This window comes from Bos mutus, chromosome 15 (genome assembly GCF_027580195.1).
Source record: "Bos mutus isolate GX-2022 chromosome 15, NWIPB_WYAK_1.1, whole genome shotgun sequence".
Lineage (NCBI taxonomy): Eukaryota > Metazoa > Chordata > Mammalia > Artiodactyla > Bovidae > Bos > Bos mutus.
Genome location: NC_091631.1, coordinates 41,900,396 through 41,926,437, shown reverse-complemented (window position 1 = coordinate 41,926,437; position 26,042 = coordinate 41,900,396). Strand labels below are relative to the sequence as shown.

The window sequence follows — 26,042 nt, the reverse complement described above, 5'->3', positions numbered from 1 at the left end:
AGGCTGAGTGCCGAAGAATTGATGCTTTTGAAGTGTGGTGTTGGAGAAGACTCTTGAGAGTCCCTTGGACTGCAAGGAGATCCAACCAGTCCATTCTGAAGGAGATCAACCCTGAGATTTCTTTGGAAGGAATGATGCTAAAGCTGAAACTCCAGTACTTTGGCCACCTCATGCGAAGAGTTGACTCATTGGAAAAGACTCTGATGCTTGGGGGAATTGGGGGCAGGAGGAGAAGGGGATGACAGAGGATGAGATGGCTGGGTGGCATCACTGACTCAATGGACGTGAGTCTGAGTGAACTCCGGGAGTTGGTGATGGATAGGGAGGCCTGGCGTGCTGTGATTTGTGGGGTCACAAAGAGTCAGACACGACTGAGCGACTGAACTGAACTGAACTGAGGGCTTCCCTGGTGGCTCAGGTGGTAAAGAATCTGCCTGCAGTGCAGGAGACCCAGGTTCAATCCCTGGGTCGGGAAGATCCCTGGAGAAGAAAATGGCAACCCACTCCAGTATTCTTGCCTGGAGAATTCCATGGACAAAGGAGCCTGGTGGGCTACAGTCTGTGGGGCCATAAAGAGCTGGGACATGACTGAGCAACTAACACCAACACAACAACCTCCATATGCAGAGAGTGCACCTTTCACATGAGAGATTTATTTCCTACTTTCAGGGAGATAAAAAGAGAGAGGTGTCCCTCATTTTTATTTATTTTTATTTTGGCTTGCAGGATCTTAGTTCCCTGCCAGGGATCACACCCAGGCCACAGCAATGGCAGTTCCAAGTCCTAACCAGTAGGCCACAAGCGAACTCCCTAGAGTATCCTTTTTGTGTTGGCCATTTCTTCATTAACTTTTAATTCAAAATAATTAATGTGCCATTGAGGCATATTTTGGGATTACATATCCCAGGCCCCAACAAAAGTTGTCTTCAGTTTCAAGTCTCTTGGGCCTTTGACAATCCCCTCCCCTACCTAAACCTAGAATAATAAATGATATATAGATGGAGTCACCTCCTCAATTTTTCTTGGAAATAAACAGAGGTTCTGAGAGATCATTGACTGTTTTGAGTTGGAATGAATTTTAAAAGCGCATATAACTCAAGTATTTCTGATTTTCTATAGCAGCCCCGAAGCCCAAAAACATTAAGGGTTCTATCCAGTGACCTATATCTGTTTAATGGCAAAGCTTAAAGTATAACCCAGACCTCCTCAATCTGGTACTGTTTGCATTACAGCATTTACAAGATTATGTCTTCAGTCATTGAATGTGTAATGAAATCATTGTGCTTGATAGGCACTCTAAACAGTCAACTTGGTAATAAATGCCAGTATTTTCAAGAAATAATAAATACTGAGAGAGCTGGACTTAGTACATGTAGATTTCTCTGGTTATATTTCTCAATATATTTTTCCATTTAAATGTTTTTCTTTTCTTCTCAAAGATCTTCAGTTTGGATCTTGGAGGTATATCAGCTGTGGTTCTAAATGGCTATGATGTAGTAAAGGAATGCCTTGTTCATCAAAGTGAAATTTTTGCAGACAGACCATGTCTTCCTTTATTCATGAAGATGACAAAAATGGGAGGTATGTTTGTTTTCACCTATCTAGTGATTTACTAAACTATTATAAATCGCAGTTCTTATTTTATGTAAATTTATTACATAGTAGTGACTGAACAACTTACTTACAACAACAGACTTAGGGACTGAACAACAACAATCACATAGTAGAGATTGGTTTCTGTTGTACTGATTAATTTATACCGTTCTGTTACAAGTCATGTCTGACTCTGCAACCCCATGGACTGCAGCACGCCAGGCTCCTCTGTCCTCCATTATTTCCTGGAGTTTGTGAAAATTCATGTCTGTTGAATGTGTGATGCTATCTAACCATAACCACCTCATCCTCTGCTGCCCCCTTCTCCTTTTGCCTTCAGTCTTTCCCAGAATCAGGGTCTTTTCCAGTGAATCAGCTCTTCACATCAGGTGACCAAAGTATTGGAGCTTCAACCTGGCGTCAGTCTTTCCAATGAATATTTGGAGTTGATTTCCTTTAGGATTGACTGGTTTGATCTCCTTGCTCTCCAAGGGACTCTCAGAGAGTCTTGCCCAGCACCACAATTTGAAAGCATCAGTTCTTCCGTGCTCAGCCTTCTTTGTGGCCCAACTCTCACATCTATACCTGACTACTGGAAAAAAAGTAGTCAGGCTTAAATTGAAGAAAATAGGGAAAACTGCTAAGACATTGAGGTATGACCTATATCAAATTCCTTATGATTATATAGTGGAGGTGATGAATAGATTAAAGGGATTAAATCTGGTAGACAGAGTGCCTGAAGATTGTGGACAGAAATTCATACTGATTAATAGGAAAGCATTAATTAGTTAATTTAAGTTTTAGAACCTAACATTTGAGGACTTTTAGGCTGTATTACACTCATATTTTACATGCTAATTCTTCTCTTGTAATCTAGTTCTAATAAATACTGTAAATGATGTTTTAAAGAATTAGCACAAGCAGGTTTTGTGAAACAAGTATACATATGTGTGCACACATACTGGAATCAGAAGTATGTTTTAAGCTAGTCTTGAGTGCTTGGTGACATTTTATGATCATTTTACTTCTAAGTTTATAAACCCTGAAACAGCCTTTCTTAACTACTAATTAATATGATATGTAAATGAAGAACTGTACGGTATGTGTGAAGGACTAGTATTCTCTATGGTTTAGTCTTGATCAGTATCAGATGATTATATATTCAACAAGAGAGAAAGGCTGAAAGTTAATGGATGAGAAGAAAGCAACAGAAGACTAACATAGAATGTTGATGTCTATACATCCGTTTTCATAGTTAATAGTATGAGTTTTTATGAACTTCAAAATTTTCCAATTTAACAAGAGCTTCACACTTCATTTCCAAGAAAAATGCAATAGCTTGGTTACATAGACTAAAATATACATAGATTTAAAATGAAGAAGATAAAAAGTAACTATTAAATTGCAAAGCCAATCAACTTGTGCAAAGAAAATACCAACTTAAAAGGCTGAATTATCAGGCCAGGGTATGATGAACCTTGAAAGCAATAGTATAACTAAAAAGCAAATCTCCAACTTCTTAAATACTCTTCTAAGTAATAATTAGACCAAAAAAGAAATTATACCACAAGTATAACAGAAGACCTTTTAGGAAATTATGAAAATGAATGATATGATCAGAATAATATTTAGGATAAAATATATGTTTTTTGGCATCGCCTTTAGTTGGAATGAAAAACATTCCATTAGAATTGGATTGGAATAAAAGCTGACCTTTTCCAGTTGTGTGGCCACTGCTGAGTTTTCCAAATTTGCTGGCATACTGACTGCAGCACTTTCACAGCATTGTCTTTTAGGATTCTAAATAGCTCAACTGGAATTCCATCACCTCCACTAGTTCCTAGTGATGCTTTCTAAGGCCCACTTGCCTTTGCATTCTAGGATGTCTGGCTCTAGGTGAGTGATCACACCATCATGGTTATCTGAGTAATGAATATCTTTTTTGTACAGTTCTTCTGTGTATTCTTGCCACCTCTTCTTAATATCTTCTGCTTCTGTTAGGTCCATACCATTTCTGTACTTTATTGTGCCTATCTTTGCATGAAACGTTCCCTTGGTGTCTCTAATTTTCTTGAAGAGATCTCTAGTCTTTCCCATTCTATTGTTTTCCTCTATTTCTTTCCACTGATCACTGAGGAAGGCTTTCTTATCTCTCCTTGCTATTCTTTGAAACTCTGCATTCAAATGGGTATATCTTTCCTTTTCTCTTTTGTCTTTAGCTTCTTGTCTTTTCACAGTTATTTGTAAGGCCTCCTCAGACAGCCATTTTACTTTTTTGCATTTCTTTTTCTTAGGGATGGTCTTGATCCCTGCCTCCTGTACAGCGTCACGAACCTCTGTCCATAGTTCTGCAGGCACTCTGTCTATCAGATCTCATCCCTTAAATCTATTTCTCACTTCCACTGTATAATCATAAGGGATTTGATTTAGGTCGTACCTGAATGGTCTAGTGATTTTCCCTACTTTCTTCAATTTAAGTCTGAATTTGGCAATAAGGAGTTCATGATCTGAGCCACAGTCAGCTCCTGGTCTTGTTTTTTGCTGACTATATAGAGCTTCTCCATCTTTGGCTGCAAAGAATATAATCAGTCTAATTTCGGTTTTGACCATCTGTCCATGTGTAGTTTTTTCCTGTGTTGTTGGAAGAGGGTGTTTGCCACGACAGTGCGTTCTCTTGGCAAAACTCTGTTAGCCTTTGACCTGCTTCATTTTGTACTCCAAAGCCAAATTTACCTGTTATTCCAGGTGTTTCTTGATTTCCTACTTTTGCATTCCAGTGCCCTATAATGAAAAGGACAACTTTTTTGGGGTGTTAGTTCTAGAAGGTCTTGTAGGTCTTCATAGAACCGTTCAACTTCAGCTTCTTCAGCATTACTGGTTGGGGCATAGACTTGGATTGCTGTGATATTGAATGGTTTGCCTTGGAAATGAACAGAAATCATTCTGTCATTTTTGAGATTGCATCCAAGTACTGCATTTCAGACTCTTTTGATGACTGTGATGGCTACTCCATTGTTCTAGGGGATTCTTGCCCACAGTAGTAGATATAATGGTTATCTGAGTTAAATTCACCCATTCCAGTCTATTTTAGTTCATTGATTCGTAAAATGTCGATGTTAACTCTTACCATATCCTGTTTGACCAATTCCAGTTTGCCTTGATTCATGGACCTAACATTCCAGGTTCCTATGCAATATTGCTCTTTACAGCATTGGACTTTACTTCCATCACCAGTCACATCCACAAATGGGTGTTGTTTTGCTTTGGCTCCGTCTCTTCATTCTTTCTGGAGTTATTTCTCCACTAACACATTCAAGTATGACCTAAATCAAATCCCTTACGATTATACAGTGGAAGTAAGAAATAGATTCAAGGGATTAGATCTGATAGAGTGCCTGATGAACTATGGATGGAGCTTGTGACATAGTACAGGAGACAGGGATCAAGACCATCCCCAAGAAAAAGAAATGCAAAAAGGCAAAATGGTTGTCTGAGGAGGACTTACAAATAGCTGTGAAAAGAAGAGACATGAAAAGCAAAGGAGAAATGGAAAGATATACCTATTTGAATGCAGAGTTTCAAAGAATAGCAAGGAGAGAAAAGAAAGCCTTCCTCAGTGACCAGTGGGGAAAAACAGAGGAAAACAATAAAATGGGAAAGACTAGAGATCTCTTCAAGAAAATTAGAGACACCAAGGGAACGTTTCATGCGAAGATGGGCACAATAAAGGACAGAAATGGTATGGACCTAACAGAAGTAGAAGATATTAAGAAGAGGTGGCAAGAATACACAGAAGAACTATACAAAAAAGATATTCATGTCCCAGATAACCACGATGGTGTGATCACTCACCTAGAGCCAGACATCCTGGAATGTGAAGACAAGTGGGCCTTAGGAAGCATCACTAGGAACCAGTGGAGGTGATGGAATTCCAGTTGAGCTATTTAGAATCCTAAAAGATGATGCTGTGAAAATGCTGCAGTCAATATACCAGCAAATTTGGAAAAGTCAGCAGTGGCCACAGGAATGGAAAAAGTCAGTTTTCATTCCAATCCCAAAGAAAGGCAAAGCCAAAGAATGCTCAAACTACCACACAATTGCGCTCATCTCACATGCTAGTAAAGTAATGCTCAAAATTCTCCAAGCCAGACTTTAACAATATGTGAACTGTGAGTTTTCAGATTCAAGCTGGTTTTAGAAAAGGCAGAGGAACCAGAGATCAAATTGTCAATATATGCTGGATGATTGAAAAAGCAAGAGAGTTCAAGAAAAACATCTATTTCTGCTTTATTGACTATGCCAAAGCCTTTGACTGTGTGGATCACAATAAACTGTGGAAAATTCTGAGAGAGATGGAAATACCAGACCACCTAACCTGCCTCTTGAGAAATCTGTATGCAGGTCAGGAAGCAACAGAACTGGACATGGAACAACAGACTGGTTCCAAATAGGAAAAGGAGTGCGTCAAGGCTGTATACTGTCACCCTGCTTATTTAACTTATATGCAGAGTACATCATGAGAAATGCTGGGTTGGAGGAAGCACAAGCTGGAATCAAGAATGCCAGGAGAAATACCAATAACCTCAGATACACAGGTGACACCACCCTTATGGCAGAAAGCAAAGGACTAAAGAGCCTCTTGATGAAAGTGAAAGAGGAGAATGAAAAAGTTGGCTTAAAGCTCAACATTCAGAAACTAAGTTCACAGCATCTGGTCCCATCACTTCAAGGCAAATAGATGGGGAAACAGTGGCAGACTTTATTGTTTTGGGCTCCAAAACCACTCCAGAATGGTGTTTACAGCCATGAAATTAAAAGACGCTTACTCCTTGGCAGGAAAATTGTGACCAATCTAGTCAGCATATTAAAAAGCAGAGATATTACTTTGCCAACAAAGGTCCATCTAGTCAAGGCTATGGTTTTTCCAGTAGTCATGTATGGATGTGACAGGTGGACTATAAAGGAAGCTGAGCACCGAAGAATTGATGTTTTTGAACTGTGGTGATGGTGAAGACTCTTGAGAGTTCCTTAGACTGCAAGGATATCCAGCCAGTCCTTTCTAAAGGAGATCAGTCCTGAGTATTCATTGGAAGGACTGATTCTGAAACTGAAACTCCAGTACTTTGGCCACCTGATGGGAAGCGCTGACTCATTTGAAAGGACCCTAATGCTGGGAAAGATTGAAGGCAGGAGGAGAAGGGGATGACAGAGGATGAGATGGTTGGATGGCATCACCAACTCAAGGGACATGAGTTTAGATAAACTCTGGGAGTTGGTGATGGACAGGGAGGCCTGGCCTGCTGTAGTCCATGGGGTCGCAAAGAGTCAGATACGACTGAGCGACTGAACTGAATTGATCTCCCGTAGCATATTGGGCACCTGCACACCTGGGGAGTTCATCTTTTAGTGTCCTATCCTTTTGCCTTTTCATGCTGTTCATGGGGTTCTCAAGGCAAGAAGAATGCTGAAGTGGTTTGCCATTCCATTTTCCAGTGGACCTTGGTTTGTCAGAACTCTCCACCATGACCCACCCGTTTGGGTGGCCCTACATGGCATGGCTCATAGTCATTGAGTTAGACAAGGCTGGGGTCCATGTGATCAGTTTGGTTAATTTTCTGTGATTGTGGTTTTCATTCTATCTGCCCTCTGATGGATAAGGATCAGAGGCTTATGGAAGCTTCTTGATGGGAGAGACTGACTGAGGGGGAGTCTGGGTCTTGTTTTGATGGGCAGGGCCATGCTCAGTAAATCTTTAATCCAGTTTTCTGTTGATGGGTAGAGCTGTGTTTCCTCCCTGTTGTTTGACCTGAGGCCAAACTATGGTGGAGGTAATGAAGATAATGGCAACCTCCTTCAAAAGGTCCCATGCACTTCTGCATTCAGTGCCCCTGACCCTTAAGCAGGCCACAGTCAACCCAAGCCTCCACCAGAGACTCCTGGACACTCCCAGGCAAGTCTGGGCCAGTCTCTTGTGGGGCCACTGCTCCTTTCTCCTGGGTCCTGGTGCATACAAGGTTCTGTTTGTGCCTGCCAAGAGTCTGTTTCCCCAGTCCTGTGTAAGTTCTGGAGGCACTATGGTGGGGTTAATGGTGACCTCCTCCAAGAGGGCTTATGCCATTCATACCCAGGTCTACTGCACCCAGAGCTCCTGCCCCTGTGGCTGGCCACTGCTGGCCCGTACCTTCGCAGGAGACACTCATACACAGCTCTGGCTCAGTCTCAGTCTCTGTAGCATCTCTGGATCCTGGTGTGCACAAGGTGTGTTTGAGCCCTCTGAGTGTCTCTGGTGCATAAGGGGTTTGATTCTAAACACGATTTCACCCCTCCTACCCTCTTGCTGGGGCTTCTCCTTTGCCCTTGGACATGGGGTATCTTTTTTTGGTGGGATCCAACATTCTCCAGTCGACGGTTGTTCAGCAGTGAGTTGTAGTTTTGGAGTTCTCGCAGGAGAAGATGAGCACACACCCTTCTACTGTGCTATTTTACACCCCTGGAAAGAGTGTAATCCTAAAGAATTTCCAATCCCAAAGAAAGGCAATGCCAAAGAATGTTCAAACTACCACACAATTACAGTCATCTCACATGCTAGCAAAGTAATGCTCAAAATTCTCCAAGCCAGGCTTCAGCAGTACGTGAACCATAAACTTCCAGATGTTCAAGCTGGGTTTAGAAAAGGCAGAGGAACCAGAGATCAAATTGCCAACATCCATTGGATCATCGAAAAAGCAAGAGAGTTCCAGAAAAATAATCTATTTCTGCTTTATTGACTATGCCAAAGCCTTTGACTGTGTGGATCACAACAAACTGTGGAAAATTCTTCAAGAGATGGGAATACCAGACCACCTGACCTGCCTCCTGAGCAATCTGTATGCAGGTCGAGACGCAACAGTTAGAACTGGACACGGAACAACAGACTGTATATTGTCACCCTGCTTATTTAACTTATATGCAGAGTACATCACGTGTAACGCTGAGCTGGATGAAGCACAAGCTGGAATCAAGATTGCCAGGAGAAGTATCAGTAACCTCAGATATGCAGATGACACCATCCTTATGGCAGAAAGCAAAGAAGAACTAAAGAGCCTCTTAATGAAAGTGGAAGAGGAGAGTGAACTCAACATTCAGAAAACTAAGATCATGGCATCCAATCCCATGACTTTATGGCAAATAGATGGGGAAACAGTGCAAACAAAGAGAGTTTATAGTTTGGGCTCCAAAATCACTGCAGATGGTGACTGTAGCCATAAAATTAAAAGACACTTGCTCCTTGGAAGAAAAACTACGACCAATCTAGACAGCATGTTAAAAAGCAAAGACATCACTTTGCCAACAAAGGTCCATCTAGTCAAAGCTATGGTTTTTCCAGTAGTCATGTATGGATGTGAGAGTTGGACCGTAAAGAAAGCTGAGCACTGAAGAATTGATGCTTTTGAACTGTGGGGTTAGAGAAGACTCTTGAGAGTCCCTTTGACTGCAAGGAGATCAAACCAGTTAATCCTAAAGGAAATCAGTCCAGATTCTTTATTGGAAGGACTGATGCTGAAGCTGAAACTCCAATACTTTGGCCACCTGATGGGAAGAACTGACTCATTTGGAAAGACCCTGATTATGGGAAAGATTGAAGGCAGGGGGAGAAGGGGATGACAGAGGATGAGATGGTTGGATGGCATCACTGACTTGATGGACATGAGTTTGAGTAAGCTCTGGGAGTTGGTGATGGACAGGGAGGCCTGGCATGCAGCAGTTCATGGAGTCGCAAAGAGTCAGACAGGACTGAGCGACTGAACTGAACTGTTTTTTGAAACTATAAATTTATAGTTTAGACTATTTTTATCATGAAGAAATAATAAGTATTCACCTTAAGATTTTCAAGGAAATAATAAGAGAAAAAACAGAAAATTAGATGTGGAGTTTTGTTGTTGTTGTGGCCACAGTGTGTAACTTGTAGCATCTTAGTTCCTAACAAGGGATTGAACACAGGCAAACGACAGTGAAAGTGTGGATCAAATTGAACACTGAACTAACCACTAACCACTGAACCACCAGGGAATTCCCTAGATGTGTGATATTAAGATACATGTACACTAAACTCTATATACTCAGAACTGGGAGATCAGATCCACCATAAACCCACTGTTTGAATAGGAAAAAGTGGCCCCTTTTTGGTGGGTTTGGCCCATGCCTAGGCATACAGATTGGCCAGTGTAGGCTTATAATCAGGTTCCTGTGTACCGTCTTATATGTAATTATATGCATATGTTACAAACATGTATCCTATATGCATACATTTCCCTTGGGCTTGCTGTCATCTCAGTGCCTGTGCACTAGTTCTCTACCTGCAGTGATCTTTCCTTGGATATCTGCCTGACTCACTTCCATCCTCTATGCCTTTACTTATGTCACCTTCTCACTGAGTGTTTTCCTGACCACTCTTACGTCTCTTACCTTGCTAAAGAATTTGTTTGACTCTTCTCGGTAGTATGTAAGGTCCATGAGAAAGAGCCATCTTTGCTTCTTTTTTTACTGATATATATATCCCTGGCACTTTAGCTCCAGAAATACATTCATGTTGAGTGAATAGTCATCTGGGAGTATGGGGAAGAAAAGAGAGTATGGAATATAAGATTGTTGCACAGCCTTAAAGACCCTCTTATGTATGGTTAACTTTATCATCAGTTCAGTTCAGTCCAGTCGCTCAGTTGTGTCCGACTCTTTGCAACCCCATGAATCTCAGCACGCCAGGCCTCCCTGTCCATCACCAACTCCCGGAGTTTACTCAGACTCATGTCCATTGAGTCGGTGATGCCATCCAGCCATCTCATCCAATGTCTAAGTTCCAAATTTTGTGCAACAGCTGTTGCACAAAAGTTGTTGAAATGTGAATTATATAGGCACCTCAGGTAGACTAGAGAACATGACGTTTTTCATGATAGGTAGACCTATGTGCCAATTATAAATGAAATTCCAAGTGAACTACATGTTACATAAATATATGTGCCGAGGATATTTTTTTTCTTGATAGTTGATTTAAAGGGAAGATATTCCATAGTACATAGAACAGCAGAGTGTTCTGTGGAGACTCTGAAATTTTAAGGCAAGTAATATTAGAAGTTTGAGTTTCATGTTTGTCTTTTTAGTTTGGGCTGCTATAACAAAAATACATAGAGGATGAGTGGCTTAAACAATAAACATTTATTGTCACAGATCTGGAGGCTAGGAAGTTCAAGATCAAGGTGCTAGCAGAACAGTGTCTAGAAAGAGCCTGCTTCCTATAGACTGTAGACTGCTGTCTTCTCCTGTATCCTCAAAAAACCAAGGGCCATCATCTCCACCCACATCCCTTCTTATAAGGGCACTGAGCTCATTCATGAGGGCTCATGACCTAATATGGCTTCCCTGGAGGCACAGTGGTAAAGAATCTGCCTGCCAGTGCAGGAGACACCAGTTCGATCCCTCAGTCAGGAAGACCCCCTGGAGAAGGAAATTACCCACTCCCATATTCTTGCTGGGAAAATCCCATGGGCAGTGAAGCCTGGCAGGCTACAGTCCATGGGGTCAAAAAGAGTCTGACATGACTTAGCAAATAAACAACAACAAACTCATTCATGAGGGCTCATGACCTAATTACTTCCCAAAGGCCCCACCACCTGATACCATCACACTGGGAACTGGCAGCACATTCAGTCCTTAGCACCTCCTTTTGGGTTGAGTATTTCCACTACCTCATTCAGGCCATCCTTGCCTCTGCCAGTTATATTATCATGTTACATATGCCTTTCATGGGAGTAATTTGCATTCTAAAATCTAGTCTCTCAAAGCAGAAAATTTCTAATTCTAGAAAGATGATTTTTCAAGTATGTGTTTAGTCCAGAATAAAAAGTTGCCAACAGAACACACAGTCATTTGTCTTTTGTAAAATAGGCTTGTAGTAGAAGTTCAATAATAAAGTCATCCATGCTTACTTCACCCAGGTTCAATTACACAACATAGTTCAGTTTCTTGTGATGGAGATTATAGGTCTTTTCTGCCTGTCCTCAGGGAAGTATAGATAAGTGTATCGGTTTATAGTATTCCATGGCTACTGAGGAGTAAAGAATCGGGCTTGACTGCTGGGTCTAGTTTTAGTTTTATAGAAAATTTGAAGAAGAATGAATAACCATCTTCCCCAACCCCACTCTGCCACCATAGCATTTTTAACTGTTAGATACAGGGATGTAGGACTAATAAAATTTTTTAATAGTTTTATAAAAAGATAATTGGGAGAAAAATTACTAACCATCCCTTTTATTTTATTTTTTTTAGGCTTACTGAATTCCAGATATGGCCGAGGATGGGTTGATCACAGAAAATTAGCTGTAAATAGCTTTCGCTGTTTTGGATATGGCCAGAAATCTTTTGAATCTAAAATCTTAGAAGAAACCAAATTTTTCATTGATGCTGTTGAAACATACAATGGTAGCCCTTTTGACTTAAAACAATTAGTAACAAATGCTGTTTCAAACATAACCAATCTAGTCATTTTTGGAGAACGATTCACTTATGAAGACACTGATTTTCAGCACATGATTGAGTTATTTAGTGAAAATGTGGAACTAGCTGCCAGCGCCACAGTCTTCCTCTATAATGCCTTTCCATGGATTGGCATCTTACCTTTTGGAAAACATCAACAACTGTTTAGAAATGCAGCCGTGGTCTATGACTTTCTGTCTAGGCTTATTGAAAAAGCTTCCATCAACAGAAAACCTCAGTTACCTCAGCATTTTGTTGATGCTTATTTAGATGAGATGGAAAGAAGTAAAAATGACCCATCATCTACTTTCTCCAAAGAAAACCTAATTTTCTCTGTGGGTGAACTCATCATTGCTGGAACTGAAACTACAACTAATGTGCTGCGGTGGGCAGTTCTTTTCATGGCCCTTTATCCTAACATTCAAGGTGAGGATTCTCATCATCTTAAGGTCTGTGCTTACATTTAGGGCTCACACATGTTTTACAGTCTTTGGCTGTATACAAAGCATTTCAGTTAGGAACTCCTGCTATGCTATCCAAAAAGTGAAGTACTGAATAGCTATAAGGTTTTAAAAACTGTTAATTCATGTAAAAACCTCAGATATAAATCTTACAATACCTGTATTATAAATGAGGGAAAAGGCTAAGTGACTGATTTGCCCACTTCCTTCTAGTTCTAAGCCAGAACCTGAACCTTAGTTTTTTGGGAATTTTTGTTTGTTTGTTTGTTTGTTTTGGTTTGATTTTGGTTACACCACGCAACATCCAGAATCTTAGTTCCCCAACCAAGGATTGAACCCATGCCCTCTGCAGTGGAAACATGTAGTCTTTATAGCTGAACTGCCAGGAAAGTCCCAACCCTGGCTTTTTTAAAATTATTATTTATTTTTAATTGAAGGATGATTGTTTTACAATATTGTATTGGTTTCTGCCATACATCAACATGAATCAACCATAGGTATACATATGTCCCCTGCTTCTTGAACCTCCCTCCTAACCTCCCACCCCAGCCCACCTCTCTAGGTTGTTACAGAGCCCAGATTTGAATTCCCACTGACTCTTTACATGTGGTAGTCTATATGTTTCCATACTACTCTCCATTTGTCCCACCCTTTCCTTACCCCCAACCCTGTGCCCACAAGTCTGTTTTCCATGTCTGTGTTTCCATTGAAAGTGAAAGTCACTCAGTTGTGCCCAACTCTTTGTGACTCCATGGACTGTATATAGCCCACTAGGCTCCTCTGTCAATGGAATTGACCAGGCCAGAATACTGGAGTGGGTAGCCATTCCCTTCTCCAGGGGATCTTGCCAACCCAGGGATCAAACCCAGGTCTCCTGCCTTGTGGGCAGATTCTTTACTGTCTGAGCCCCAGGGAAGCCCCTGAGTCCCCATTGCTGCCCTGCACATAGGTTCATCAGAAACATCTTTCTAGATTCCAAATATATGCATTAATATACAATATTTGTTTTTCTCTTTCAGACTTACCTCACTCTGTATAATAGGCTCTAGGTTCATCCACCTCATTAGAACAGACTCAAATATGTTCCTTTTATTCACTGAGTAATATTCCATTGTATGTGTATGTGTGTGTGTATATATATATATCTCTCTCACAACTTTTTCCATTTATCTGTTGATGGATATTTGGGTTATTTCCATGTCTTAGCTATTTTGAATAGTGCTGCAATGAACATTACCATCCCTGGTTTTTTTTTAATTGAAGTTTCTAATGCTTCATTCTTTTCCTTGATGAGAGTAATGTTGTTCTAATTCTAGATGTGTTTAATTTTTATTACCTACGTGTGTTTCACAGCACAGTTACTTGGAGTCTCAGGTACTGGTTGTATAAGATATGTGGCATGTATTTAAGTAGAACTCCCAGATAACGAAAAATCTGAATCTGAATGTACCCATGGCATGTTGGCTGGTTATCTTTTGTTTAATCCTAAAGAGAGTTTACTTTAGATATAATTCTAAGAATTGCATAATAATGGGAACACTTTTTCTCTTACAGGACAAGTTCAGAAAGAGATTGACTTGATTATAGGACCCAGTGGGAAGCCTTCTTGGGATGAAAAGTGCAAAATGCCTTATACCGAGGCAGTTTTGCATGAAGTTTTAAGGTTCTGTAACATAGTGCCATTGGGGATTTTCCATGCAACCTCTGAGGATGCAGTTGTACGTGGTTATTCCATTCCTAAAGGCACAACAGTAATCACAAATCTTTATTCTGTACACTTTGATGAAAAGTATTGGAGAGACCCAGAAATATTCTATCCAGAGCGATTTCTGGACAGCAGTGGACATTTTGCCAAGAAGGAAGCTTTGATTCCCTTTTCCCTAGGTAAGAGAGCTTTTTCACAGGGGCTTAACTTTAGAACAAAGTATAGTGATGATTCATTATGTGTAACATCTTAATCTGAAGCATTTTGTTGCAGAATTAATATCCCAACTCTGAAAACAGCATTGACTCTTACAGGAGAGAATGGTTTAATTAGATGTCATTAACACCTGTTTCTACTCAAAATAAACAAGGCATAATTTAGCAGCTAGAAAGTAACTGATGAGAAGCTCTGGCTTTTATTGAAAATCTCTTGCTTGTGAATTTTGACTTGTAATCAAAAATTTGTAGAGCTGGAAGTCAGTAACAGGCACCTTGAGAAACTGAGACCCAGGGACAGGAATGGCATCATAATTTAAAGTGAAACTGGAATCTAGCTCTCCTGATTTTTAATGATTATACCTTATTTCCAAAAATATTGCATCTCCTGAGAAAAAGTACATAGATCACAAGACCCATGGAAGATGGCTTGGAGAAATCTTTTCATTGGGGAAGGGTACACATACAGTCATTTGAAATGAAATGAACTTCTCCCGGGTCAATAGAACTAAGTGTTACACCTTAGATCTTTCATGGCATATCTCAGGCTCCGTTGCAAAGGAAGCAGAGACTGGAACTAATGAGCTTACAAAAGTACATGACCTGACAAAAGAAGGTAAAAAATGGGCCCTGGGAACTGAAATGCTAGGGCCCATTTCTATTCTTTGGAGCTTAAGAAAATCCTTTAATAAACATAACTTCCTCTCAGTTCAGTCGCTCAGTCATGTCCAACTCTTTGCGACCCCATGGACCACAGCACACCAGGCCTCTGTGTCCATCACCAACTCCTGGAGTTTACCCAGACTCATGTCCATTGAGTCGGTGATGCCATCCAACCATCTCATCCTCTGTCATCACCTTCTCCTCCCGCTTTCAATCTTTCCCAGCATCAGGGTCTTTTTCAATGAGTCAGCTCTTCCCATCAGGTGCCCCAAATACTGGAGTTTCAGCTTCAACATCAGTCCTTCTAATGAACACTCAGGACTAATCTCCTTTAGGATGGACTGGTTGGATCTCCTTGCAGTCCAAGGGACTCTCAAGAGTCTTCTCCAGTACCACAGTTCAAAACCATCAATTCTTCCTTTGGCCCTCAGCTTTCTTTGTAGTCCAACTCTCACATCCATGCACGACTATTGGAAAAACTGTAGCTTTGATTAGACGGACATTTGTTGGCAAAGTGATGTCTCTGCTTTTTAATATACTGTCTAGGCTGGTCATAACTTTCTTGCCAAGGAGTAAGCGTCTTTTAATATCATGGCTGCAGTCACCATCTACAGTGATTTTGGAGCCCCCAAAAACAAAGTCAGCCACTGTTTCCACTGTTTCCCCATCTACTTGCCGTGAAGTGATGGGACCAGATGCCATGATCTTAGTTTTCTGAATGTTGAGCTTTAAGCCAACTTTTTACTCTCCTCTTTCACTTTCATCAAAAAGCTCTTTAGTTCTTTGCTTTCTGCCATAAAGGTGGTATCATCTGAATATCTAAGGTTATTGATATTTCTCCCGGCAGTCTTGATTCCAGCTTGTGCTTCATCCAGCCGAGTGTTTCTCCTGATGTGCTCTGCATATAAGCTAAATAAACAGGGTGACAATATACAGCCTTGACGTACTCCTTTTCCTATTTGGAACCAGTCTGTTGTTCCATGTCCAGTTCTAACTGTTGCTTCCTGACCTGCATACAGATTTCTCAAGAGGCAGGTCAGGTGATCTGGTATTCCCATCTCTCTCAGAATATTCTCCAGTTTGTTGTGATCCACACAGTCAAAGGCTTTGGCATAGTCAATAAAGCAGAAATAGATGTTTTTCTGGAACTCTCTTGCTTTTTTGATGATGCAGCGGATATTGGCACTTTGATCTCTGGTTCCTCTGCCTTTTCTAAAACCAGCTTGAATGTCTGGAAGTTCACAGTTCACATATTGCTGAAGCCTGGCTTGGAGAATTTTGAGCATTACTTTACTAGCGTGTGAGATGAGTGCAGTTGTGCGGTAGTTTGAGCAGAGTTTTCCAAATTTGCTGACATGTTGAGTGCAGCACTTTCACAGCATCATCTTTTAGGATTTGAAATAGCTCAACTGGAAGCTCCATCACCTCCACTAGCTTTGTTCCTAGTGATGCTTCCTAAGGCCCACTTAACTTCCTCTAACATTCTTTAAATACCAGAGTTCCTGAAAGATATGTATTAAACATAAGTTTTGGTAAATAATTTTAAAAAACCATTATGCCTGCTTTCTGTTTAGGGAGAAGACATTGTCTTGGAGAACAGCTGGCTCGGATGGAAATGTTCCTGTTTTTCACAGCATTGCTTCAGAGGTTTCATTTGCATTTTCCACATGAACTGGTTCCAAATCTGAAGCCCAGGTTAGGCATGACATTGCAACCCCAGCCCTACCTCATCTGTGCAGAAAGACGCTGAAAGTACACAGATGTTTTGTGGAACAAGTTGTTTGCCTCACCCCCAAACCTTATTTAATTCCTGTGTTTGGACAGGAATCACAGCATCATAAAACCAAATGAACAGAGATGTTTCTTTAAAAACATCTACCATAATAATATGCATTAGTGTTAGTCACTCAGTCGTGCCCAACTCTTTGCCACCCCATGGACTGCAGCCCACCAGGCTCCTCTGTCCGTGAGATTTTCCAGGCAAGGATACTGTAGTGGGTTGCCATTTCCTTCTCCAGGGGATCTTCCCAACCCAGGGATCAAACCTGGGTCTCCTGCACTGCAGGCAAATTCATTACCGACTGAGCTACAAGAGAAGCTCAATAATATGCCTTAGCCATTGTTTTTTCCTTATAAGTCTTATGACTTATAAGGTGGAATTATCTGAGGAAAACAGAGGTGCAGTCTATTCTGATTTGCTTCAAATAGCTGCCAGTGCCAGCTCCTTTCTAATCAGGTATTGTCATTAGTAGATTGTGTTACCACACAATCCAGTCCAGTTTCATAGTGGACTAAAGAAATTAGAACCCAAATAAGTGAGTTTGGACTACAGAGGTATTTTATTAGACTCAGTGATAGATGACAGAATATATATTACACAGTATATTTAATATAAAACCTGCTAATACTTTCAAGTCTTACTATAGTTTCATAAGAGTTGTATCATTTTTCCTACATATGAGGGTCCCTATGATATATAATAATGATATGATATTGATAATGATATATAATAATGTATTTAAAAATGACAGGTAGCATGACCTAGATGCTTCATGGTGTAATAAAGATCCTGTTTCTTCATATCCCTCAAGTTTGCTTTCCAGGTGATACTAGCTTTATCTTAAGGCTGGCTTATGGAAGTACATGTTCTTTGCCCATGTCCTTTCAAGATATTGAGCTTGGATTGTTTTTGGGAGAGTAAAGGAGCTTTTCAGATGTTCCCTTAAGACTGTTCTTTGTTTCCCATAGGTCCTAACTAAGCTATGTGTCTACTCATTAACACTATGTCTTGGGACTTCCCTATCGGTCCATTGGTTAAGACTCTGTGGTTCCAATGCAAGGGACACAGGTTCGATCCCTGGTCAGGGAACCAAGATCCCACGTGATATATGGCCAAAAAACCAAAATAAAAACAAAAAACCTGTCTTGTGAACATGAAAGCAACCCAAGTGCCCAGTAATAAATGATTGGATTAATAAAACGTGAGATATATATATGCTATTTATTTTCTTTACCTTGCATCTAAGGAAATGTTGTATTTTTCCCTAATCAAGGTAATGCAAACCTGATGAAAATTATTTAAGTATGTAGATTCACAACTTATTAATGTTAGAAGAGGTCTGATCTCACTTGATGTGCTCATTTTATGGCTAAGGAAGTAGGCATTCAGACAGGGAAATGAAAAGCATGACCCTCTTTCACCTCATCCATGTATTTTTTTAATCCAAACTGTTTATTGGGATGGTTCCTCATTCATCCTGATTCAGAGTGCTTTTAGTGTTTCCATCTGAAGGAACATCCTTTTGTAAGCCTTGTTTTTCCTGCTGTGGGTGGTGGAGTCTTGCTGACTTTGCCAGAGTCCTAGTTAGCACATGGCTAACCATCGTGGTGATCTTCACAGCATTCTGGGCATTTCATATCCATGAGGTAAGAACTGCGACTCTGTACCAGGTGCTTCTTTTTATGTATTCTCTTCTGAAGAGGGATGAAGGGGCTTCTTTGTAAGAGGCACATTCTTGTCAGGAGGTCATCAGACCATCTCTTATTCTTTTTACTCGCACCCAATAATTTATACTATGCTTTATAGTTCATATGAGTGACTGAACTGAACTGAACTTACAGTTCATAAAGTTGTTTTCATACTGTCAGCGCTTGACTCTTTTCAGCCAATTAACTGGTAAAAGTAAAATACTGCAATTTTAGAAAAATATAAATTAACATGAATTTAGTAAGTAATCCATAATGGACAATATTTCTTTTTTGGAACTACATTGTAACAGACTATTGATCTACTATAGTGAGAAGGCCTTCTCTCTGATCAGTCAGTGGTGAGCTACTAACTTAAAATGTTAGAATTCACTTATGGTTTAAGATAGCAACTGAGCATACTTATTTCTTTACAAATGCCACTGAAATAACCATAAGGATAGAAAAAGGGATAAAGGCATTGATGATGGGGTTGGAGGGATATATTAGTGAATCAGCTACTTCCAGGTTCTAAAAGATGGAATGTAAATGGGATAATATTGAAAGAACCACAGATAGGACCATGCATAGACAAAGCCTGAGGTAGAGATGGGAGCTCATTCTTCACAGCTGATTATGGAAAAAGCAAGTGGTGAAGGAGAGTAGTACATAAGGACAGCAAGAGTGGAAAGAAATCATGTTGATGCTCCTGTCCCCACCCTGCTTTCCCTTCTTGTTTGTGCAGTTATAGAATGTGCTCCCAGTGCTAAAGTAAATGTCTAAATAAATTGAGTACTATGTCTGGGAGCTAGTGGTGCTCCTGTATAGGGATTGGAGCTGTCGATTGGCAGCCCCTTAATTTGGTCTGATTTTGGACCTAAAGTTCTACATAATCCAAATGATTAATCAGGTGGGAGGGCAAATTTCAGTCAACCAAGTGATGACTGGGGAGACATCAGCAAAAGGGCTAGTGTTAAGAATTGAAAATATTTAACTATAGTACTAAGACTAAAACAAAGGCTGGAATAAGTGCAACAAAATAATATGTAAAAGTTTATACTCTGACAGTGTGGAAATAATGTATCTTAACAAAAATAAATGAGAGAAAAAAAGGTGGAAAGTAGAATAAATCTCATTGCTTCATGTATAATACTTAGAAGTCAAAGGATATAATTTGACAAATCAAGTAGTAAATGTGTGAGTAAATTTAAGAGTACAAAAGTAAATGGTAGTAATACTGCTTAAAATTGGGTCCTGGAGGACATGGAAGAAGAAAATGTCCATCCTAATTTATTATTCTTAGAAGAGAAGCAGATATTATCCAAACATATTATAAAAAGGTAGAAGCATAAAGATGACCACTAAATCAAAAATACAAGCCCACACACACAAAAAAAATACAAGGCTTCCTAAATGTCAGAACTAAAATTAATATTTTAATAAAGAACAGATTATATGAGAGAACTAAATAGGCTTATCTTACCTATTAAAACCATATTCAAATTGGATCACAGAGATAACTTGATGATATAGTTATGTTGTATATGAGAGACATCTAAAAAAATGATAAAAAGTTAAGAATATAAGGATGAGTAAGGTCATACCAGGCAAATGCAAATAGAAAGCATGACTCATGATCTTAATAAAACGAGGTAGAATTCAAGGCAGAAAGCATAAGCAAGACAAAGAAATTCACTCTTTAATTCTAAAGACTCTGATTCTAGAAGAAGTTATAATAATTATGAATAACTGTTGCACCAAAAAGCAGCATCTTTCCTGAAGCAACGATGGCAAGAGGTACAAGGAAAAATGTATGGATGTATAGTAATACTAAGAAACTAACTCACTTCTCTCAACCTAAGACAAAACAAGTGGATCTCAAAAAGTGAAGATAAAGAAGACCTATGCTAAGAATCCCCTGGTTGTTCAGTGGTTAGGGCTCCACTCTTCCACTGCGGGGAGCACAGGTTCAACCCTTTGTTGGGGAACTAAGATCCTGCGTGCCCTAAGTGAGGCAAAAAAAAATAAAGTCGTCTGTACTCCATAATCAGTAAGGTAGAACTGAGGAAAACACATCAAATTTTATATCTGATAATAGAGTATGCCATTTTTATACATGTTGATGAAAATTGACCATGCAATGGATCAAAAGTTGAACTTTGAAAAATTTCAGAAGTATAAATATTACAGATTTCATTATTTGAACATAAGATAATAAGAATGGGTATTAATAACAGAATAATAAAACCAAAAACCAAGATTGCCTTCATATCTTGAAATTAAAATTGTAAAATAATCATTGGACAAGGGGAAAATGCAAACAATAATTGGAGAATTTCTAGAAAACATGATAAAAACATCAGAATCTATGGAATACAGCTGCAGTTGTCTTCAGAAGAAAATTCATGGCCCTATGTACTTGTTTAAATGAAAAAATAAATCTTGAGGATGAGCTAGGCATGCTTTTTTTTAAATTAGAAAAACAGCAGACCAAAGGAAAGTAGAAGGAAGAAATGACGAATTCTGGATAAACAGGAATTAATGAGTTAGACAATAGAAAATAAGACCAACAGGGTGTATCCTTTTTTAAAAAATCCATATGCTAAATCAGGGGTCAACAGTTTTATACTTCACAGGTGAAATCTGGCCCACCATCTGTTTTGTATGACCCCAAGTTAATGGTTTTTACACTTTTACATGCATGGTTAAAAAAAAGAATGGCTGAATGAGGGGAGTTAGGGTAAATGGATCAATATGTGATAAAGCAATATAGGAAAATGTAAATTCTAGCATCTAGATTGTTTAAGGGTATTTCTTCTATAATTCTTTCATCTTTTCTGTTTGAAATTTTTGATAATAAAATATTGGGAGGAACACTACAAACAAAATAATATTTTGTGATAAATGAAAATTTTCTGCATTTCAAATTTAATGTTCATAAAGTTATATCTCTTTCCAGAAAGAGAATTTTAATCATCGTAAGAAATTGATTTGTAGAACTCAATGCAAAGAAGTTTGAAGACCTGAATGAAATGGATAATCTCCATGAAAACATAATTTACCAAAGTCTAGTTTTCATAAGAGAAAAAGTTGCCAAAGATGACCTTCAGAAAACTATTTGAGTTCTTCTAGAGCATAGAATGAAGAAGGAAATGGCAACCCACTCTAGTATTCTTGCCTGGAGAATTCCATGGACAGAGGAGCCTGGCAGGCTACAGTCCATGGGTTGCACAAATCAGACACAACTTAGTGATTAGAGAGAGTGAGAGAGAGCAGAGAAATGAAAAGGAAATTTTTTTTTTTTGGCTGCTCCACTTAGCATATGGAGTCTTAGTTTCCAGATCAGGGATCAACCTGTGTCCCTTGCATTGGAAGCACAGAGTCTCTGAATCACTGGACCACCAGGGAAGTCCCCTGGATGTCAATTTAAATGTTCTAAATAAGTTATGCAGAAGGAAATGGCAACCCACTCCAGTGTTCTTGCCTGGCGAATCCCAGAGACAGAGGAGCCTGGTGGGAGGCCGTCTGTGGGGTCGCACAGAGTCGGACACGACTGAAGTGACTTAGCAGCAGCAGCACCAAGTAAGTTATTAAGAAAGGATCCAGTAGTACACTTAAAAATTAATACATTCCAATTAAGTCGTTACTCTGGGAATATATAATGGTTACAATATTAGAAAATGTTATTATTAATCATTTACAGAGAAAACTCATATGGACAAGCTCATACATACTGAAAAGACATTTGACAAAATTTAGCATTGAGTGAAATACAAATTGATAGAATGAATACATCAATATATACATATATACACCTCTAGGGGACTTCCCTGGTGGTACAGTGGTTAAGACTCTGAGCATAATGCAATGGTGGAGGTTCACTATCTAGTCAGGGAACTGAGATCCCACATGCTTCATGGTGTGACACACACAAAAACCTATATATATATACCCACACATGCAAACAACATATATATACTATATATATATATATAGCAAATAGTATATACATTATATATATATAAGTATAATGTGTATTATATATGTTGTTGTTCAGTTGCGCAGTTGTGTCTGACTCTTTGCAACCCCATGGACTGCAGCATGCCAGGCCTCCCTGTCCCTCATCATGTATTATATACACACATTCCAAAACTGATGTGAAAATATTGGAGGGATTCCCGTAAAGTTACAAACAAGAAAATGAGTCCACTTTCACCATTCTGTTTTCACATTGTATTGGAGGTGTTCGCTAGCACAGTAACAACATTAGATTAAGAGACTTTGAGAGAGTAAAACTTTTTATTTGCAGATAATATGACTGTATTCCTGTACAATCTATGAAAAGAAATAGAAAGTAAGATTATTTAATGAAGTAATAGGATATTTGCTGACAAAGGTTCCTATCATCAAAGCTATGATTTTTCCAGTAATCATGTACAGGTGTGAGAATTGGACTAGAAGGAAGGCTGAGCGCCGAAGAATTGATGCTTTTGCACTGTGGTGTTGGAGAAGATTCTTCAGAGTCCCTTGGACAGCAAGGAGATCAAACCAGTCAATCCTAAAGGAACTCAATCCTGAATATTCATCGGAAGGACTGATGCTGAAGCTGAATCTCCAATACTTTGGCCACTTGATGCAAAGAGCTGATTCATTGGAAAAGACCCTGATGCTGGAAAAGATTGAGGGAAGGAGAAGGGGGCAACAGAGGATGAAATGGATGATATCACCGACTCAATGGACATGAGTTTGAGCAAACTCCAGGAGATACTGAAGGACCAGGAATCCTGGTATGCTGTAGTCCATAGGGTCACAAAGAGTCAGCATGACTTAGCAGAATATAAGATTTACATATAAAAAAATCAATAGCTGTTATATATTACAGCAACAATTAGTAGATATATGGAAGAAAAAGTACTATTTTTCAATTTCAAAAAAAATAAAATACTTGGAATAAACATAATAAACATAAATACTGGAGTGGATAGCCTTTCCCTCCTCTAGGGGATCTTCCCAACCCAGGGATCAAACCCAGGTCTCCCACATTGCAGGCAGACTCTTTACTAGCTGAGCCACCAGGGAAGCCCCTTAGAAACAACAAGAACATGCAAAAGATGAGTGGGGAAAACATTAAAACATTCTTGAAGGAGCTGTCAGGGAGAAAGAAATTTTCCTGTACATTTCTACATTCCTCTTGTATATCTAAGAATTAAATTGAGAGATTAACAAAAAATCAAACAATTTAAAAACATATATATATGGATGGGAGGGGCCTCAGAACACTGAGTATTGCCAAAATGGCTGAAGCCCTCAGGTTAAATACCTTTCTCAGCTAAAGACAGAAGAGGATGATCAAGGTGGGAAAAAGTCAGTTCTGGGAGGTTACCAAGAAAAGCACAATAAACAGGCGAGTGTGGGGCAGATTTAAGTCGTTGACTTCTCCCAAGAGTTTCTGGAGCTTTGTTCATTTTCTGGTACAGAGACACCCTTAAAACTGGAGTTTTCCCTAAACAGTGTAAACTTCACTGAGGTTTTAGAGATTTCCCCAAGTCTGCTGTTTCTCTGAAAATAATCAGCTTAAAACAATATGTCATAGAGATGAATTTTAGGGTGGTAAATTCTGCTGTCCTACAGAGCTAATGAGGAGACTTTGACAACTGAATAAACATGTTCTTGGATAAGAAGACAACACAAAGATGTTGGTTCTCCCTAGGCTAAGGTGTGAATTTAATGAAACCGTGTAGTTTCTTTTATTTTTTTTTTCCATAAAACTAGACAAGCTGTTTCTAAAATTCACATAAAAAGGTAAAAGAATAGCCACAAATAATACCAGTGTGGGGGTTTTACCCCATCAGGTTTTGAAATATACTTTTGAGTTTGGCTAATTAAAATAGTTGTCATGGCATGGATAGAGTTGAAAAGAAAGAAATTCAAGTACATAAAAGAATAATCAAGTCAGTGGAGTAAAGATGGACGTTTTAGTAAATGGTACGACTACTTTTAGTCATTTGGTAACCAGTTAAAACATTTGAACCCATATCCCATGGCATATGCTTGATATTACTACTATAGACTGAAAAAAATGGACAGTCTAAATGTTGAGGATTATGCTTTATTTGGGGTATTACTGAGGATTTAAGCCTTAGATACAGCCTCTTGGAGATAAGGGAGAAGGCAGGATATATTGGAGTTTGCAAAAAGCAAGCAAACAGAAACTCAGTGGTCGAACATTGAACTATTACTGCTAATTAAGGAAAAAGCAGACTTCTGAAGTTAATGAGTTTAGCACTTTTCTGTGTATGGATAGATGCACGTCTGGGCCTATTTAAACTCTTCCTTTGACATGCACCTTAACTCTCTATAGCCAGTATCCTGTTTTTTCTCCATTTAGGGTGTGCACAGTGGTGGTGGTGGGTGGGGGTGGGGTGGGGGGTGGGGTAGCTGCTGCAATGGCTGAAGGTTGAATGGCTGTTGCCTCCTTCGTTTACATTCTGTAAACTTTTTTTTTGTTTTGTTTAACATGATTTATCCTGGTGATCTCTCCATATTGCTACATATAAAACTTTTTTATTCTTTATATAGCCTTACATATTCTATTGCAGGATATACTATAGAAACATAAAACACAAAATAAAAACAACAACATAAATCCACTACAAGGCAAACAATAGTATAAGTGGAAACAAGCTGGGAAGAAATAGGCAAATCTTATTGCCAACAAATGGCTAATCTCCCTAATATAAGAACACTGAAGGAAAAGTTTTAATAAATGCATTAGAAAACATTGGTCAGAAAAAAAGAAAAGAAAATGAAGTTGCTCAGTCGTGTCCAATTCTTTTGCAACCCCATGGACCCTACCAGGTTCCTCCGTCCATGAGATTTTCCAGGCAAGAGTATTGGAGTGGGTTGCCATTTCCTTCTCCAGGAGATCTTCCCGACCCAGGATTGAACCCAGGTCTCCTGCATTGTAGGCGGACACTTTACTGTCTGAGCCACCAGGGAAGCGTTGGTCAAAGGGCCAGTTATGACAGTTCACATAACATACACCACATTGTAAACATCTAAAAGATAACTAAACCTCACTCAAAAAAAGAAATGCAAATGTAAACTTTACTAAGATAACATATCTCATTTATCATATAGCAAAAATCATAGAACTGTTAGGGGAAACACACTGACTGAAACTGCCCACCTGGCCAGCCACCATGGTAACCATTTGCTTGAGTTATTATGACAGGAGGCCCTTGTAAGGATCACGGAATTAACAAGTCACCAAAAACCGGCAGAATTCAGGAAAGGTCAAAAGGAGACATCTCATGTCCGACCACCAAACAGAATTCTCACTCTCATTCATCTTGGCTGAGCAATGCCTGTACCACCAGGAAGGACCCTGAGTCAGAATAATTGGCCAAAGACAATCTGGAAACTAATCCA

At 39.3% G+C, this 26,042-nt stretch overlaps 1 protein-coding gene across 6 annotated transcripts in view; it reads left to right on the top strand.

Annotated features, from left to right (window-relative positions):
• The window catches only part of CYP2R1 (cytochrome P450 family 2 subfamily R member 1), a 31,916-nt gene extending 6,922 nt beyond the window's left edge, over positions 1 to 24,994 (top strand). For 4 of the 6 annotated variants that reach the window (XM_005910875.2, XM_070383991.1, XM_070383994.1 and 1 more), the window contains 4 exons: positions 1,440 to 1,581; positions 11,896 to 12,528; positions 14,118 to 14,447; positions 16,721 to 24,994. In XM_005910875.2, the coding sequence (XP_005910937.1) occupies positions 1,440 to 1,581; positions 11,896 to 12,528; positions 14,118 to 14,447; positions 16,721 to 16,896 (1,281 nt within the window). In that variant the 3' untranslated portion in view covers positions 16,897 to 24,994. The remainder of the gene's footprint in view (positions 1 to 1,439; positions 1,582 to 11,895; positions 12,529 to 14,117; positions 14,448 to 16,720) is intronic. The other 2 variants (XM_070383990.1, XM_070383993.1) reach the window with 1 other exon arrangement.
• The last annotated feature ends 1,048 nt before the right edge of the window (positions 24,995 to 26,042 follow it).